Source organism: Propithecus coquereli, unplaced genomic scaffold (assembly GCF_000956105.1).
Source record: "Propithecus coquereli isolate 6110/MARCELLA unplaced genomic scaffold, Pcoq_1.0 Scaffold302, whole genome shotgun sequence".
NCBI lineage: Eukaryota > Metazoa > Chordata > Mammalia > Primates > Indriidae > Propithecus > Propithecus coquereli.
In genome coordinates, this window is record NW_012148642.1 from 483,264 (window position 1) to 499,829 (window position 16,566).

General features: G+C 44.3%; 1 protein-coding gene across 1 annotated transcript in view; it reads left to right on the plus strand.

Moving 5' to 3' along the window:
• Window positions 1-1,022: 1,022 nt before the first annotated feature.
• The window catches only part of KIAA1147 (KIAA1147 ortholog), a 28,228-nt gene continuing 12,684 nt past the window's right edge, over window positions 1,023-16,566 (plus strand). Inside the window, exons 1-3 of the mRNA XM_012649755.1 lie at window positions 1,023-1,293; window positions 15,006-15,105; window positions 16,067-16,225. Of these exons, the coding sequence (XP_012505209.1) occupies window positions 1,023-1,293; window positions 15,006-15,105; window positions 16,067-16,225 (530 nt within the window). The remainder of the gene's footprint in view (window positions 1,294-15,005; window positions 15,106-16,066; window positions 16,226-16,566) is intronic.

Consider the following 16,566-nt stretch of genomic DNA (forward strand, 5'->3'; position numbering starts at 1 on the left):
GAAGTAACACCTAACACATAAATTCATTGGGTCCTTCTGAGAATAGACAAACTGTGGGGCCTTCCTGGAACCTTGGATGAATTGTTTATCTGAACAACTCTCTCTTGCCACCTCCTTCTTTCTTATTTTAATAGCTATTCCTATTTCTTATACACACCTCCTCTGAAGTTACTTAGCTATCAGATTTACCCCAAGGATTGAGACATTCAGAATTTTATTATTAAATATTTTCAAATGTAAAATCAGGGAGTCATAGAAAACCCCTAATCGATTTCCAATGCCATCAGCTTTAGTGCTTACTTTCCTCTTTCTCCCCTGAGGGACTTCCTTTTCCTGATCCTTTGTGGGAATATCCCTCCTCCCCAATCACCCCAGCACTTCCTAATTTAATACCCGCAAGCTGTGTATGTACCAGGAAATAAACTCATAATTTTCATCTCAGTCTGCATTATAAACAGAAAAGTAGCATTTCCACCCTAACCCTGTGGCCTTTTCATTCTTCATTTATGTACACATTCCAAACACCCGGGAACCAGGGCTCCTCTGCTTCACTTACTGCTTAGAAGCAGCTTTTGTCATACATTCAGGATTATGTAATGCATATGTCATCGTCCATAGGACTAGGAGACATCAAAAAATAATGGTGACATAAACACAGTGGGACAGTCACACCATGGAACCCTAGGTGAGAAGGCACCCCAACCCACGCACAGGTAGGACTCAAGGATGCGCATCCTGGCATCACACATCCCCAGACACGTAGATGCACACGTGAGGTCTGCAAACAGGCGCGCGGTTCCCGAAGCCTGTTCCGCGGCCGCCTTCTCCGGCTGGGTGGGAAAGGCGCCCGCTGGAGCACCGTGGGAGTGGGGCCGTGGGAGTGGGGCCGGGCGCAGCGGCAGGTGGGCCCCCGGGCGGTGCGGGAGGGCGGCCGGTGGGCGCGGCCGCGTGAGGGGAGTTCCCGCAGCCTGCCCCGCCCCGCCCCGCCGCTCCGCCCGCCCGCGGCTCCTCCTCGCTTCGCCATGGTGGAGCAGGGAGACGCGGCGCCGCTGCTGCGCTGGGCCGAGGGCCCCGCGGTCTCCCTGCCGCAGGCCCCGCAGCCGCAGGCGGGAGGACGGGGCCGGGGCGGCGGCGGCGGGGGCGCCCGGGCGGCCGCGGAACCGCGCAGGAGGCGGGAACCTGAGGAGCCGGCTCCCCCCGAGGTGCTGCTACAGCCCGGGCGCCTGGAGCTGGGCGACGTGGAGGAGGACCAGGTGGTGGCCGTGTTCGTGGTCACCTTCGACCCCCGCTCGGGTGAGAGCAGCTCCGGGCCCGGGAGGTGGGGGTGAGGAGGAACGGGGGGCGGGACAGGCCGCCCCCCGGGCTTCGGGGCGCGGGGGAGGGGCTCGCTGCGCGCGCATCCGCACCCCTCTCCGGCACCCCACTCCTGCGCCCGCTGCCCGCCGGGCCCGTGCCCCCAGGCTCCGGGAAGGGCGGGGGGCGGCGCGTCCTCAGCCCCCTTCCTCGGAGCGGCCCCGCGGGCTTTGTTCCGGCACCCTCGACCCTCCTCTCCTCTGCGTCCCGCCGCGTCCCTCAGCTCCCGGGTCCGCGCCCCCTCCGCGCCGTCGGCTTCGCACTTCTCTCGCGATGGAGGGTCGGGTTTGTGGCCAAGTCCGCTTTTGTTTTCTTGCTCCGCTGGAAGGTTTTTCACGGTGAGAGGAGGAAGGCCCCCCAGGTGAACGCCCCCTCAAACAGAATGCCCCGAGCTTCCTCGTCCCGTTTGCCCGCCCTGGCTCCCCGTCGCTCCCACCTGGGTAACTTTGCTAGCCGCCAAGTTCGCTTTCTCTGACGGCGTCATTTTGAGGAGTTAATGCCGGGAGCCGCAAGCGATGGGGCTGAGGGGTTCGGCTGAAGGCCAGTTAGAGGAGAAGCTGCCTCGCGTCGGTTCTCTTTCTGGGATGTTTGGCGAATGGAAGGCGCATCTCACATAACCTTCAGCCTAACGACCCAGTAAAGAGCTGTGCATTTTAATAGTTGGAGATTCTGTGAGGGATAAAAAGTGAAAGAATGAACATCCTCAGCGAGTCGCTGAGGGGCGTGTTGGAGGAAGGCGCTGTTCCTAGCGGGAGTCGGGGTTCCAGCGCTTGAGCACCTAGGTGTGGCTGTGGTCCGCTTCTCTAGTGGAGCTGCTGGAGTGCGCAGTGCCTATTCTGAAGGAAAATATTTGCTTCTTTCTAGGGGTTCCCTCCTGGGTCCTCCAAGCCTGGCGGTGGAACCCATTCTGAAAAACTGGGTTGGGGGGACGGGTGTAGAGCGGGAGGAAAGAGGTTAGATCTGGAGAGGGGGTTCCCATGTGGCAGAAGATGGTTTCCGGGCAGGGTAATGGAACTTTGGCCAAGGATTCTCAGCTGGCAAGACCCAGGAAGCGTGGTTTCGCTGAGCTTCAGCTGAGCTGAGCTGAAGCTCCTTTCACAGCCACAGAGTTTATGGGGAGGAGAACTCAGGCCTTTCTGACTCCCGGCTGTTCATTTGCCCCATGCCAATGGCTTTCAGACTTTTTTGACTGTGGCTTAATTTTTCATCAAACCAATGTGCTCACGTACGTACAGTGCCTATGTAACTGAAACCAAAGTTTCATGAAATAGTGCTGGCTCCTTCTACATGTAATGCATACTGGTATTCTTTTTCGTGCTCATCACGTGTGCTGGTTGACTCACATTTGGTCAGATACTAATCGTTTGAAAAATGTTGGTCTTTTTTGACCAAAGTAACCCATTATGCTAGATAAAAACATGTTTCGTAACTGATTATATTCCCTACACCCCGCCCCATCGTCTAGTAAATAGATGGGAGCGTAGGATTCCTCCCGGGAAGTATTGAAGAGTAACTAGAAAAAATGGAAAAGGGCACATTAACAGAGTCTGATTTAGCAGTGGTAGCTCTAGTGGTAGCGTCTAGGGGAGGGCAAAGGAAAGGCCATTACTAGCCGTTGATAGAATTGATAATTGATCAGTTGTATGGAACAATTAATAATTGATATTTATCAATGGATAAAAGCACCAAAGGGCTACAATCCTAACCCATGCCATGTCAGTCCCAGCTGGTGAGCATGGTTTTATGAGTTTGTGTGTATGGAATATGTGTGTGTAATGGTTTTCAGACTAAGGCTAGTGTGTAAAGAAGGGCTTGTAACTGACAATTGGATGCTTTGTACAGGCGTTTTACTAAAACGTATGATTTAGTCTAATCACCACTCTAATTTGATCCTTTATACCCAATTTATAAGTGAGGAAACACACCAAGTATGGTTAAGTAATTTGGAAATATTAACTAGCTAATGAATACTTGACTCTAAGGCCTGTTGTCTTTCTGGTATTATACACTGCCTGGACCTCTGATCCCTGACATCTTATCATTACTTATCCGGGGACCTGGGACAAGGGGAAGGGCAGGGAGAGGAGAAAGTGCCCATGGGAGCACTTTTAACTTTGTTTTTTGGGGGGGGGGAAAGCAGTTGTTTCCTACCTATAAACTTGTTTACCTCTCTTTTGTCATCTAATCTAGTCCTAAATGGCACATAGCATCCTGTAAAAATATTCTATTGATATTTATATAAAATAAAATTATATGGTACATTTCTTAAAAGTAGAAGATGGAATGAATGAATGAATACTATTTGGCTTCCCAGGGCCTCAGAAGTTAGCACTAGGACAGGGCCTTCAGAGGGTGCCTGGTGTGCCCCTGCTGTGATAGTTGGGCAAGTCATGTTCCAGTGAAGTGAGGTGAGGCCCACGGTGGCCCAGTGAGCTGGAGACATCCCTGGGACCAGAATTATGTCTCCTGATTTTCGTCCAGTGTCTTCTCCACTCTACTGCTGAGGCCAATCTGTTATGTCCCTATTTAATGTTGGTCCACCCAGAATTTTGTGCTTCCTTACCCTGTGTTACAAAAAACTGTAAAGTGAATACTGTCTTGTTTATAAAATCAGAGCATTTCCCCAAATTTTTTATGCCGGAGTTTCTCTGGCTGGTCTACCTGCTGAGCCCCTCCCCCATGCCTCTCCCACCTGTCCCCAGTTTCCATTCCTAGGAACTCCTCCCTCCCTCCCCAGCCTCTCCCCAGTTACTTACTGCCCAGGCCACAGGCATTCTGTGCATCTTCCCACCTGGTGTGGGTGACTGTTAGCCTGTGTCCAAATCAGTGTGTGCGTGCATGAGAGAGAATGAGAAAGAAGAGAACCCAAAGCTGTGGTGCATCCCTAGGGAGCTGATGTAAAAGGGAATATTGGGGAGGAGGGGGTCCTTGTTGGTATGTGTGTGTGTGTATTTGGGCAGGAATGTGCAGAATGATTCTCTAATGCATAGGAATAAGAGAGTAATCTTTTTGCACTTTTAGATGCGAGTTTTAGAAAGCTAGGTTGGGCATCTTAAAGTAGAATCACAGAAGGTAAAGGCATAAAGCCTATTTTCATTGGACTCATGAATTGAAAATTATGGTCGTTGGATCTACAAATGACATGAGGAGGGGGGCTTCAAGTTCAAGGTGAAGCTTACACATACACTCAGGCTTCTTCTAGAGCAAGGAGCCCCAGAATGGTGGTGCTGGCCATCTGGGCTACAAAGCTGCTATTGAAACCAGGCCCAGATGCTCACTGTGCAAGCCGGGTAGAAGAAGCTGGCAGCCAGAGTATTGCTTTTTCATTGTATTCAACCCTATGATTTGGAGCCTTGATTTTAATTTTTATTTTGTTCCTTGGGTTTCTAGAAAAATTTTCTTTTCTTTGCTTAAAGGGTATTGTCACACTGGGGAACCCCCAACCCCCTCATGGAAGAAGCTGTCCCCCTGTGACTGAGGACTTGTGTGTGGGCCGGAGGCTAATAAAACTTTCAACCTACAATGTCTAGACACCTGTGAATCTGCCTCATTAGACTGTTTCTTTATAAAAGATTCACTTTAAACTGCTGCCTTTTACTTGGAGTTTTACTGTGGGTGTCTGGGGGAAATTGCTGTGAATGTTTGTATTGGGGTGGCTTGGAATGGGTGGGTTTGAGTGAGGGGCAGATCACCTGCTGAGGTCTTGAAGATGTCTCTTCTCCTTTTCTCTCTCTTGATTAGGAACGAATTTCCCTCAGTCTCTAACCAGTGCCCAAATTACATCTTAAACACCTGTTCAGTGCATCTAAATGCTTCTATGTTTATGCTAGATTGGTATATTTAAGATGACGCACATACAGTAATTTTAATCTCCACAGATTTCCTGTATAGTCCACGAAATATGAGCATTCCTTTTAAACAATGGGGAGAAGATGATGGGGGCCCAGTGTGATTAGGGCTAGGTCTGGTGTGTGAGGCATAACTTGGAGGGCTGCCCAGGTCATCTGACTCTTGGCAAATAGTAAATGGCTCTAGCAGCGGGTGGGAAAGTGACAAAGTAGAATGCAAATGGAAAGTTTGGAGGATGATTTTGAGATGGTAAGAGCAGTAGTCCTAAGAGTGGTCAGCTCAAACAGAGGCAAAGTTCTGATATCCGACAAGAAGGTCTGGTAGAAGGGTTAACTGTGTCATGTCACTGTCCTTTTTCATTTTCTGTCAGATGCCAGTGGTTATAATTGTGGTTAATTTGGTCAGTCCCTCCCTGGCAGAACCTTTCCCAGGCTGTTCACCTGCTTGTGGTTTTCAGGGAGAAATCAGTTTGTGGCCATCTGCTGTGAATTCAGTTTCTTCTCTCGAAAACCTATGGAGGAGAAAGCAGGAATGATAATTGCAATACCCACCTCCTGACTGCCCACTGTGTGCCAGGGACCTTGCCACGTGTTTCCAGGGCCTGCCTCTGATTGTCCCAATGGTCTTCATCGGGATGATGAGAAAAACAAATGTACAGAGCCTTGGGTGGTCTAAAGACAGAGAGCAGAGAGGGTCCATGCTCCTCCCTCACACCACACCCCTGCCCAGTGGAGAATTCTGTGGGATCTGTGATATGGAAGGTCGTTGCTATGTAAAGTGAGTGCATTGGAATTCAGCCGTGGATTGGCCTATGAAAACACCAAGATTAATTTCTTCCTGAGTCAGGGTTCTTTATACTCACTCACTCTTTCTTTGCTTTGGATGTGCTCTCATCCTAGGTGGCTGTAAGACTGTTTCAGATGGGACCCAAAGTCAATTCATATGGGCTGTTTTCTCGTGTCTGGGGTCTGAACCAAGTACTCTTTTGAGGTTTGTTCCACCTCTGAAATTTGGTGACCCCTTTAGGTGGTTATGTAAAGGGACTGTGTCATTGGGACCAAGCATACTCCTGGATTCTTGCATTTATTCTTGAGACAGAATTCCTTTTTACTTCCTAACTGGAATTAGGGCATATGTGTGTTCTAAGTGGAAGAAGCAGATGGAGCCAGTCAGAATCAAGGCACGTGTTAGGGGAAGCTGGTGCAGAGCCCCCCTCTTGAGGTCACAGGAGCTGTGAGAGGATCTCAGGCTGAGGCAGTCCGTGCTTCGTAAATGAAGACCTCAAGAGGAAGTGCTTGATTGGGAGCCAGCCAACAGAAGGAGAGAAAGGAAGAAATGTCATGTATTTCCTATTAAAAAGAGACTGTTTTGGTTCAAGATCATTGCTTTCTCTACTTCGGATGTTCTGAGATGAACTAACAGGCAGCAGTAAGAGCAGCTAATGTCTGTTCTCCCTAGAAAATGGTGGTTGATGAACTACAAGGTGCCTGGGAGTGTGGTCATTTCGTATTTAAACACAAATGGTTGGAAGATAGAGGCAGCAGTGGCTGTAGAAAGAACAGCCTCTATCTCGCTTAGCCTAGGAGCTTATATAACCCCACCTCTGGGAGGCCCTTGCACAAAGAGCTGCCAGGCTGACCTTCAGAGCCATGGAGTGGCAGGGTTCAGACCATCTGTACATCCTCAGACAGGCTCAGTGCTGTCTTTCTGGCTTTCCCTGGGTAACTAAGCTGCCAGTCCAATAATCTACTAGTTCAAGTTCCTTTAAACATGGAAATATTTGCCTTTGCATGAGCTCAGCACCTGGCACCGTGTTGCCAAGTTATGCTCCACCAATATTTGTTGAGTAACCAGCTGAATGTACACATTGCAGTTCACCACATTTGTTCCTCCTGTGGTCGTGTGACTCCCTCTTCATAAGTTAAATTTCCAGCAGGGGCTAGGCAGGGCCTGTAGTACCTGTGACAGGCCCAAGGCATGGCCCAAGAAGAAAGAGGATGTGGACATGGAGAACAAGTTAGGGGATAAAAAGACACTTGTCAATGGCGACTCCTATCTCTTTGATCACTCATGAGGTGACCCCTTTGGTTGAATCTCCCAGGCCTCAGCTTCCTGGCTGAGTTCTTAATACAGTGAGCATATTTGGAAACCCAAAGAACGGAATGTGAAGACGGAGTCTGGGTCAGGTAGCATTAGGTTTGAGTTTTCTCTGGCATTAAATGGCTTCCCATAACGATTGCTATTTCTGCAAAATCACTTTCCTTTAAGCCTCTACAAATTCCCTGTATAAACTGATTTCCAATTTTTGTAATGTTTCTGTAGAAGGATAACCTCAAGCCTTGGTAGTTCTTGATTCCCTATTATTTATGGCACATTGCCTCAGTTATTTTTTGATTTTACAAAGTCTTTTATGCTTTCCTTATTTTTTTTTGCATCTCTATTATTTCGACTATTTCCCCCAATGTATATGTTGAAATTTTTTAAACCTCAGAACAGTTGAAAGAATAGTACAGTGAAAAATTACATATCTTTCACGTAGAGACCCCATTTGTTGACATTTTGCCACATTTGCTTTGTCCTTATATAGTCAGTTCCCCTATAACTTGAAATAATGCGTTCTAAAAAAATCACTGAAAAAGCATGTAGTAAAACAACATGTAGGCTTATGAGGAAAATGTGGGTGATGGGCACAGCTCTCAAAAACTTGGTCAGTGACACATTAAAGAAAAAGATAGGAACCTAATCAAGACTATAGGCCAGTTATGCGTATGGTAAATGGCTAAGAAATACATAAATAATAAATAAGGAAGTTTCCCTTCAGAAGACCTGGAGTTTGTATATGGAGGTGAGTGCTGAAAGGGCTGAGGTGAGCTTGTGAGTTGCTGTGCAGTGGTAGAAGAAAGGTGGTCTGAAATCAGAGGAAGGATTGCCACGTGAGAGGTGAGTGAGCATGTCCCCAAACACACAGTGACCTGGGGTAGCAGGTAGAAGTTTAAGGTGGGTGTGTTTTGTGTATTCCTACGTGGCTGGATTCAACGGGTATAGTTTTCCATGTTCACCTTGTTTCTTCACAATTGAAATCACTCATAAGTAAACGTGAAATTCCCTGCGATCAAGTTGTTCTCTAAGATATCAATTGCTTTAGAACAAATTCAGCAAGCATTATATGGAACTGTGGGTATGAATATAGATATACTTTTTTGCTGAATATTTGAAAGTAAATTGCAGATGACATGACATTTTATTTCTAAATACTTCAGTATAAATCTCCTAAGAATGAGGACTTTTTTCCTCCAGAACACCAATATCATTACCACCCTTAGGGCAGTTAACCTAATTCATCAGTTAGCTTTTTTTTTTTAAATAAATTTTATTTTTTAGAGCAGTTTTAGGTTTATAGAAAAATCGAGAAGAGAGTGCAGAGACTTCCCTTGTACCACCTCCCTCTGGCCCACACACACAAGGGTTTCTTCTATCCTTAATATCTTGCATTAGTGTGATTCATCAGTTACATCATTATATATCTCTATCATTAATATCTTGCATTAGTGTAGTTCATCAGTTACAATTGATGAACCAGTATTGATACATTATTATTTATTTAAGTTCCTGGTTTACATTAGGGTTCGCTCTTTGTTGTACAGTTCTGTGGGTTTCAAAAAATGTGCAGTGTTACATATCCACCATAACGGTATCGTACAGAATAGTTCCAGTGCCCTAAAAATCCTTTGTGCTCCACCTATTCCTCCCCAGTGATCTTTTTATTGTCTCTCTGATTTTGCATTTTTAGGAATGTCACATGGTTGGAATCATACAGTATGTAGCCTTTTCAGACTGGCTTCTCTTACTTAACAATGTTCATTTAAAGATTCCTCCATGGCTCAATAGTTCATTTCTCTTTATTGCTGAATATTTCATTGTGTGGATGTCCCACGTTTTGTTTATCCATTCACCTACTGAAGGGCATCTTAGTTGCTTCCAGTTTTTGGCAATTATGAATAAAGCTGCTATAAACATCTGTGTGCAGGTTTTTGCATAGACATGTTTTCAACTCATTTGGATAAATATTAATACAAAGTATGATTGCTGAATCATATAACAAGAGTATGTTTAGTTTTTAAGAAACTGCCACACTGTCTTTCCGAGTGGCTCTACCATTTTACATGCCTACCAGCAGTGAATTCCTGTTGTCCCACATCCTTATCAGCATTTGGTGTTTTGGGTGTTTTGGATTTTGGCTGTTCTTGTTATTTTAATTTGCAATTTTCTACTGACTTATGATGTTGAGCATCTTTTCATATGCTCATTTGCCAGCCATATATCTTCTTTGATGAGGTATCTGTTAAGCTCTTTGGCCCATATTTTAATTAGATAGTTTTCTTATTGTTGAGTTTTAAGAATTCTTTGTATATTTTGGATAATATTCCTTTATCAGATTATGTGTTTTGCAAATATCTTCTCTTAGTCTATGGCTTGTCTTTTCATTCTCTTAATAATGTCTTTCATAGACCAGAAGTTTTTAATTTTAATGAAGTCCAACTTATCAGTTTTTCCTTCATGAATAGTGTTTTTAGTGTTGTATATAAAAACTCATCGCTAAACCCAAACTCAACCACTTCTAGAAGTTTTATAATTTTTTATTTTACATTTTGGTCTACTATTCATATTGAATAAATTTTTGTAAAAGAGGTAAGGTATGTAGATTGATTTTTTTTGCATGTAGGTGTCTACTTATTTCAGCAACATTTGTTACAAAGACTTGGTGCTCCATTGTATTGCCTTTGCTCCTTTAGCAAAGATCAGTTTACTGTATTTGTGTGGGTCTGTTTCAAGGGTCTCTATTCTGTTCTGTTGATCTATTTGTCTACTATTTCACCAATATAATACTGTCTTGACTAATTGAGTTTTATAGTGAGTCTTGAAGTCAGGTAGTGTTAAGTCTTCCAATTTTATTGTTCTTTAGTATTGTGTTGGCTATTTTGGGTCTTTTGCCTTTCCATGTATACTTTAGAACTAATTTGTCAATATCCACAAAATAACTTCCTGGGATTTTGATTGGGATTGCATTGAATCTATAGCACAAGTAAATGTGAAATTTACTCAAATTGCAAATTACAAATATGCTCAAATTGTTCCCCAATATGTCAGTTGCCTTGACACAAATTCAGCAAGTGATAAAAGTCGAACTGGCTCTACACAGATATATATACTTTTTTCCCTGAACCATTTGAAAGTAAGTCGCAGAGGTGATAATACTTCACTCCTAAACATCTAATAATAAACCTTTTAAGAATAAGGACATTTTCCTACATGACCACAATACCATTACTGCTTCTAGGATAATTAACACTAATTCGTAAGTTAGGTTTTTAAAGACATTCCTGTCCTTAATAAAGCTTCTTGTTTTGTTTTGTTTTTGTTTTTTTAATGCCCATCCTGTCCTGTTCCAGGCACTATACTGTGTTGGGATGTGAAGACAAGCACAATTCACGCCTTTTAGAAGTTCACACACTCCCGGGGAGACAGACATCCAAGATTATGATAGTGTGGGATAAGGGCCATAGTAGCTGTATGTACTTTCCTTTCATTTGAGTGTGTCAGCAGAAATGTGCTTCCCAAGAGATAAAGATCACTCTTCCCAGAGTGGCATTCTAAAGCCTGTGCCCCATTCTATGATTTGCCAGCCTGGTCCTGATGGTTCTTTCTTCCCAACCCACAGGGGCTTGCGTCCATCTGAAAGTGAAGGAAGTAACAGGATGTCATTCACTCCCTCTGATTCTTTCAGTTTCTCTGTAATTAGGATTGGCCAGACACAGAGGAGCAAGAAGGGGGACTTTGAGAAATGGCTAAGGAATGGGGGACTTTATCCTCTAGGTTAGCTATGTTAAGTAGGGCATGGGTTTGGACATGAATACCAGAGACCCAAATTAACAGTGACTTAATCAAGATAGGAATTTATTTCTTTTTCATGTAACATAAGATAGCTGGCCTAGAGCTGGAATGCTGGCTCAGATCCCCTGGGTCATGCAGGGACCTAGGCTCATGTTGGCTATGGCTCCATCATCCCTTCCGCGATAGGTCACCACATCCACATTCTAGGCAGCAGGAAGAAGAGGGCAGCATGCTCCTTCCCTTTCGGACATATTCCGGAAACCTTACACTGCACTTCTGTCTACGTCCCACTGGCCATAATTTATTCACAAAGGTACTAAGAAACATAGTCTGCATTTTAGAGGCCGTGTACCAAGCTAAAAATAGCAGGTTCTATTCCATAAGAAGGAAAGAGTGAATATTGAGGGACAACTTGCAGCCCCAATATATCTATGTATTTTTTAAAATGCCTTCTATAAAATTAGTCTCTTAACATATTATTTAAAAATAGATTTATTGGCCAAATAATTTGGGGAAACATTAAGCACTGTATTGATCTCATGGAGATTCATAATGTAGAGTGGCATATTAAAGGCTCTGAGAAGTTCTGCAATAAAGGAATTGTCTATCTTTGTTTAAGATAGTGTGACAAAAAAAAACCACATTTTACAAAATTATTTTTTTTTTTGCAGAAGCCCTGTCAACATAAACTTGGGAAATATTGGAATCAGTGAAAATTCTTAGTTCGTGGTGATGCAAACATTTTTAAAGCAGTTCTCTCCTAGGGATGTAGTCAACAGAAATGTGTGTATATATGTTGTGTCAGTCAAAGTTCAATCAGAGAAACAGAACAACTAGGAGATATATAAAGGGATTTGTTGTAGGGATTTAATCTTACGCAGTTGTGGGAGCTGGTTAGACAGCCTGTGAAAGGCTGAGTCTTTGTGTCTGATGATGGAGCTTGAAGTATATAGGCAGATACTTATGGAGGAAGACAGTGAAGTTGGGAAAGAGAGCAAGGTGGCACTCATGAGGATGGACAGGAACCTGGATCAGTCTGTCACTGTCCCCAGCTTTGGTGCTGTGGGTGTCCTGTGGGAGAAGCTGATGCTCTTCATTATGGAAGTGAACACACACCTGGCTTAGGAGTCAGAGAAGCTGAAGGAAGACCCAGGGAAGGCAGCTCTAGCATTGTCAGGCCTGGCTGCCGCCCCTCCACTGTGGTGGGCTTGCACAGAAGCAACAGCACGGGTGAGCCACTTGGTGCTCCTGCACCAACCTTCCAGAGGCAAACACAGCATGGCTGCTGTTTCACTTCTGCCTTCCAGATCTCAACTGGAAACATACAAGGAAGGGAATGCTGAGGAGCGTAGTTCAGCCTAGCCAGGTCAGCGCATTGCAAAGCCACTGCAAGTGTATTCACCAGATGACTGGTACAGAATAGTTTATAGCTGCACTAGTTGTAGTAGCTTCAAATTGGAAATAACTTAAATGTACATCACCAGTTAAGTAGATAAATAAATTACTACATGCGTATAAGTAATAGATGAACACATCATTGCTACATTCATCAATATGGATCTTACAGAACAACATGGATCTTACAAAAAATATCGAGCACAAGACACACAAAAGAATATAAACTATAATTGCATCTGTAGAAATTTCAAAAAAGGCAAAGTTAATTCGTGGTGTTGAAGTCAGGATAATAGTTACTCTTGAGAGAGGGTTAATGATTTGGAGGGGCCATATGGGAAGCTTTTGATGTGCAGATAATGTTCTTTGGCTCTTTGATCTGGGTGCTGGTTACACTCAATGTGTTTATTTTGAGAAAATTCATTGAGTTGTATTGTTGTAGTTTGTGCACTTTTCTATACTTATACTTCAATACAATGCTCAGGTAAAATAAAGTTTTAATAAGTTATTGGGGAGTCAAGAACAGGCCGGGTTGGAGGAAAGAAACTAAGTTTGAGCTCATTGAACCCAGGAAGGAGTAAGGTGTGGGGAAACAAGGCAGTGGGTACTGCAAGAGGGAGGTTGGTTGAGTGGGATGAGGACAGAGCCTTGAAGGTCATTGTGGCTCCATCCCAGGCTGTCCCTGTCCTCTGCTGGCACATGTTATTATGAAGGGTTAGGATTGTGTATGCGGAGGTCCAATCGAGGGCTCTCGCCTCTGGTACCCATCAGGGACATTTGTGTGGTAGGGCAAGGGGAGATTGTGATTCTGCAGGTCTGGGTAGGCCCCTGGCACTTTTAAGTTTCCTCGCTGTCCTTGTGTGTTCCACAGGGGAAAAAACAACACTGGACTGTGGCGGTAATGGGCATGGATGGAAGGGGGAAGTACAGGAATGTGGGGGGAACATGGTGCTTAAAAAGCTTACTTTTACCCCCAAGGTCACCCCTCTTTCTGAGTGCTTTTTCTTGCCTTTGACCCTTACAAACACAACATTATTCTAGACTTTCTATTTTATAAAATCTTAATTCCTGTTTTCATGCTTTTTGCTTTTGTGAATTGATTAACTGATCAGAATTATGATTCGTTTCTTTAACATAAGCTATTTGAAAGTGCTTTGGACTTCATTGACGGGGTTAAATTCCCAGGACCCTCAGTTCTTTAGAGTTGGACTAAATGGCCGGTATTGTCGCTTATACAAGTGTCTTGACCTTGATGGAGCTCATGTTGCGAAATAAAGTTTACATTTTTAATTTAAAAAAGAAAAAAAAGTGCCTTGGGTTGAATATGGGATTAGGTAATCTTCTATGACGTCTGCCGTGTCCTGAGACTGGGTTGTGTATTCTCTGATGCCCTGAACAATGATCTGGAAACGCTGTTGGCTGGGATTATTGGTGGTTTTTCTAATGCCTAGGAAATTAGGATTTGAAGTGTTAATAAGAAGTTTGCCCTAAAATGAAGTCTCACAAGTAGCTTAGTGTTTTATTTTGAAAAATGTTGAATATGCATGAAAACAATAGGGAGTATTCTGTAATGTTCTCTTAAGCCTCCGGGTAACACTGTTACTGTGCAGTTCTCTGACTCCCTCAGTCTGATGGATGCTCGTTGTTGCTGCTGCGTTTAAAATCCCACCTTGTCATAATGTCATAACATTTACCCCCCTGAACTGTAACTTCTGGTCTCCTTTATCTCCTCATTTATCTCTCGACTCTGATCTCATTGGGTTCAGGGACTCTGTCTTATTCGACTTCATATCTCCAGCATACAGCTCAGTAGAAATTCAGTAATTAATCATGAGTGAATGAGTCCCAAATTTCAGGAAGCAAAGAACTGATAGTTGACCCTTAAAGAAGGGTTCACCTGGGGAGAGAGGAGAAGGAGGGAGGCAGAGTTATAGTCGTCAGAGAAGTAGGAAAAGAACCCAGATAGTATTCTATCATGGCAATCATAGAAAAAGAGGAGAAATTTTTAAGGAATGAGCAAATGCTATGAAGAGGTCAATGAGAATGAGGGTTTTGTTTTTGTTTTTGTTTTTTTTTAAAGAGTTTTGGGATTTTTCAGAGTTATTAATGGCTGTAAAACTGTGAGATAGATCAAGATCTCAAGGGATTAGGGGAAAAGAACAAGATGAGGAAACGGGGGGAGCAGGTAAAAAAAAAATACATGCAGAGAAGTGAGGCCACAAAAGGAAGATTTGAAAGTGGCGGAGGACAGTGGCAGAACCAGAAACAACATCCTCACTAGAGAAGAGAGCTGTGTCCATTTGAAGGCAGACTGCAGGAGGTTCCTTCCACGCTGGTCTCCTGGTCCTCTGGAACGACCCCTGTGGCTGATGAAGGGGATGAGCCCCAGCAGCTCAGTGGCTCTGTGTCAGGCTGAGTCAGCAGTATGTTTGTGGAGAAGCCATGCTTGCTGAGCTCTATACTAAGCCCTTTTCTTTAGTTTTGTTTCTTTTAACTTGATCTTCCTTTTCCCCCAGGAAACATGGTGGAATGGTGCTTACCTCAAGATGTTGACCTTGAAGGCGTTGAGTTCAAGTCTATGGCCAGTGGGTCCCATAAAATTCAGTCTGACTTCATGTAAGTACTTCCGAACCTCAGTCATCTTTGTACTGTTTCCCCCTCTATGCCCTACTGCCATCCCTCACACTTTCCCACAGCATAAGGGCTCTTATCTGAAGGCCTTCAGGCAGCATGTGTATAAATGCCCTGAAAACATATGTATAGTTTTGTGTTTATATCAATTTTCTAGCAAAAAGATCTCTAACTTTTCATGGGTTCTCAATGGGTTTCATGACTTAAAGAACTTGAGAATCCCTACTGTAGAGATTCTCTCACTTTCTAAGAAATGATATGGACCTCACTTGAGGTTTGATTTTAAAGAATGTAGGTTCAGCTCAGTGTGGGTTAACTGCATCTGTGTGCTAAAACTTTGTAAGAACAGTTTTCAGTCCTACATAGTTGGGCATTGAGAGTTTTGTGAGGAGGAACAAATGGAAAGAACTCAGGGTAATGAAGTAGGTTTAATCCCCCCATTGGGCTGAAAATGTCACTGATACAAGGGAGAGAAAGGGGAAGGGAGTAAAATGACAGCTCAGTTAAAAATATTAGAGACTCGGAAAGTGAGGGAACAATCGACATGGTTTATACATGAAAATAGAGTAGTAGTTCTAGAGGAGCCTGAAGATACATCTTGGTTCTGGTTCTCCCATTCAAGTTGCTAGATATGGTGCAGGAGAGAAGGGACATGTCCATGGTTGTGGGCAGCAGCGTGGCCAGCTTGCCGGAGACCACGTCCCCACTCCAGCCGGGTGACCCTTGGCGAGTTCTGTGATCTCTTTGAGCCTTGGTTGTGTCATCTGCGAGGTCGAATGGCTTGGGCTAATTGTTCCCTTGAGGTTCTAAGAACGTTTGTTTTAAGGCTGAGCTTTGTTATTTAGAGCTTTGGACACAGTTAATTTGTTTGAGGTTGCGTCCCGAAGAAAAATAAAAAATTTCTGTCTCTCATTTTGAGTCCCACTACGTGTTTGGTCTCTTTTAGCTATTTCCGAAAAGGGCCCTTCTTCGGCCTGGCCTGCTTTGCCAACATGCCTGTGGAAAGCGAGCTGGAACGTGGCGCGCGAATGAAGTCTGTGGGCATCCTCTCTCCTTCCTACACCCTGCTTTACCGATACATGCACTTCCTGGAGAACCAGGTTCGGTACGTGGCTTCCGTACTTGTGCAGGGAGGCAGCGGGATCTACCAGCTGGCGCATATGTTATGAGTCCTTGGAGATAGAGGTTGTGTGCCAGAAGAGCAGATGTCTTTCCAAGAACATCGGTGGCGGGGTTTCAAGCCTCAGGTGGTGGTCCTTGTGTTTCCACCAATGCCCCGCATAACGATTCTTCATACTATAATGAAAGCTAGGGTAGATTTTGCTCTCAGTTCACATTTAATACTGTCATCAGTTTTGTTTAATTAAATAATTTGTTAACAGGTATATGATCTTTGTTTGCCCTAAGCCACAGTAATTACCTCCTTGCCCCCAGTAGGCAAACAGG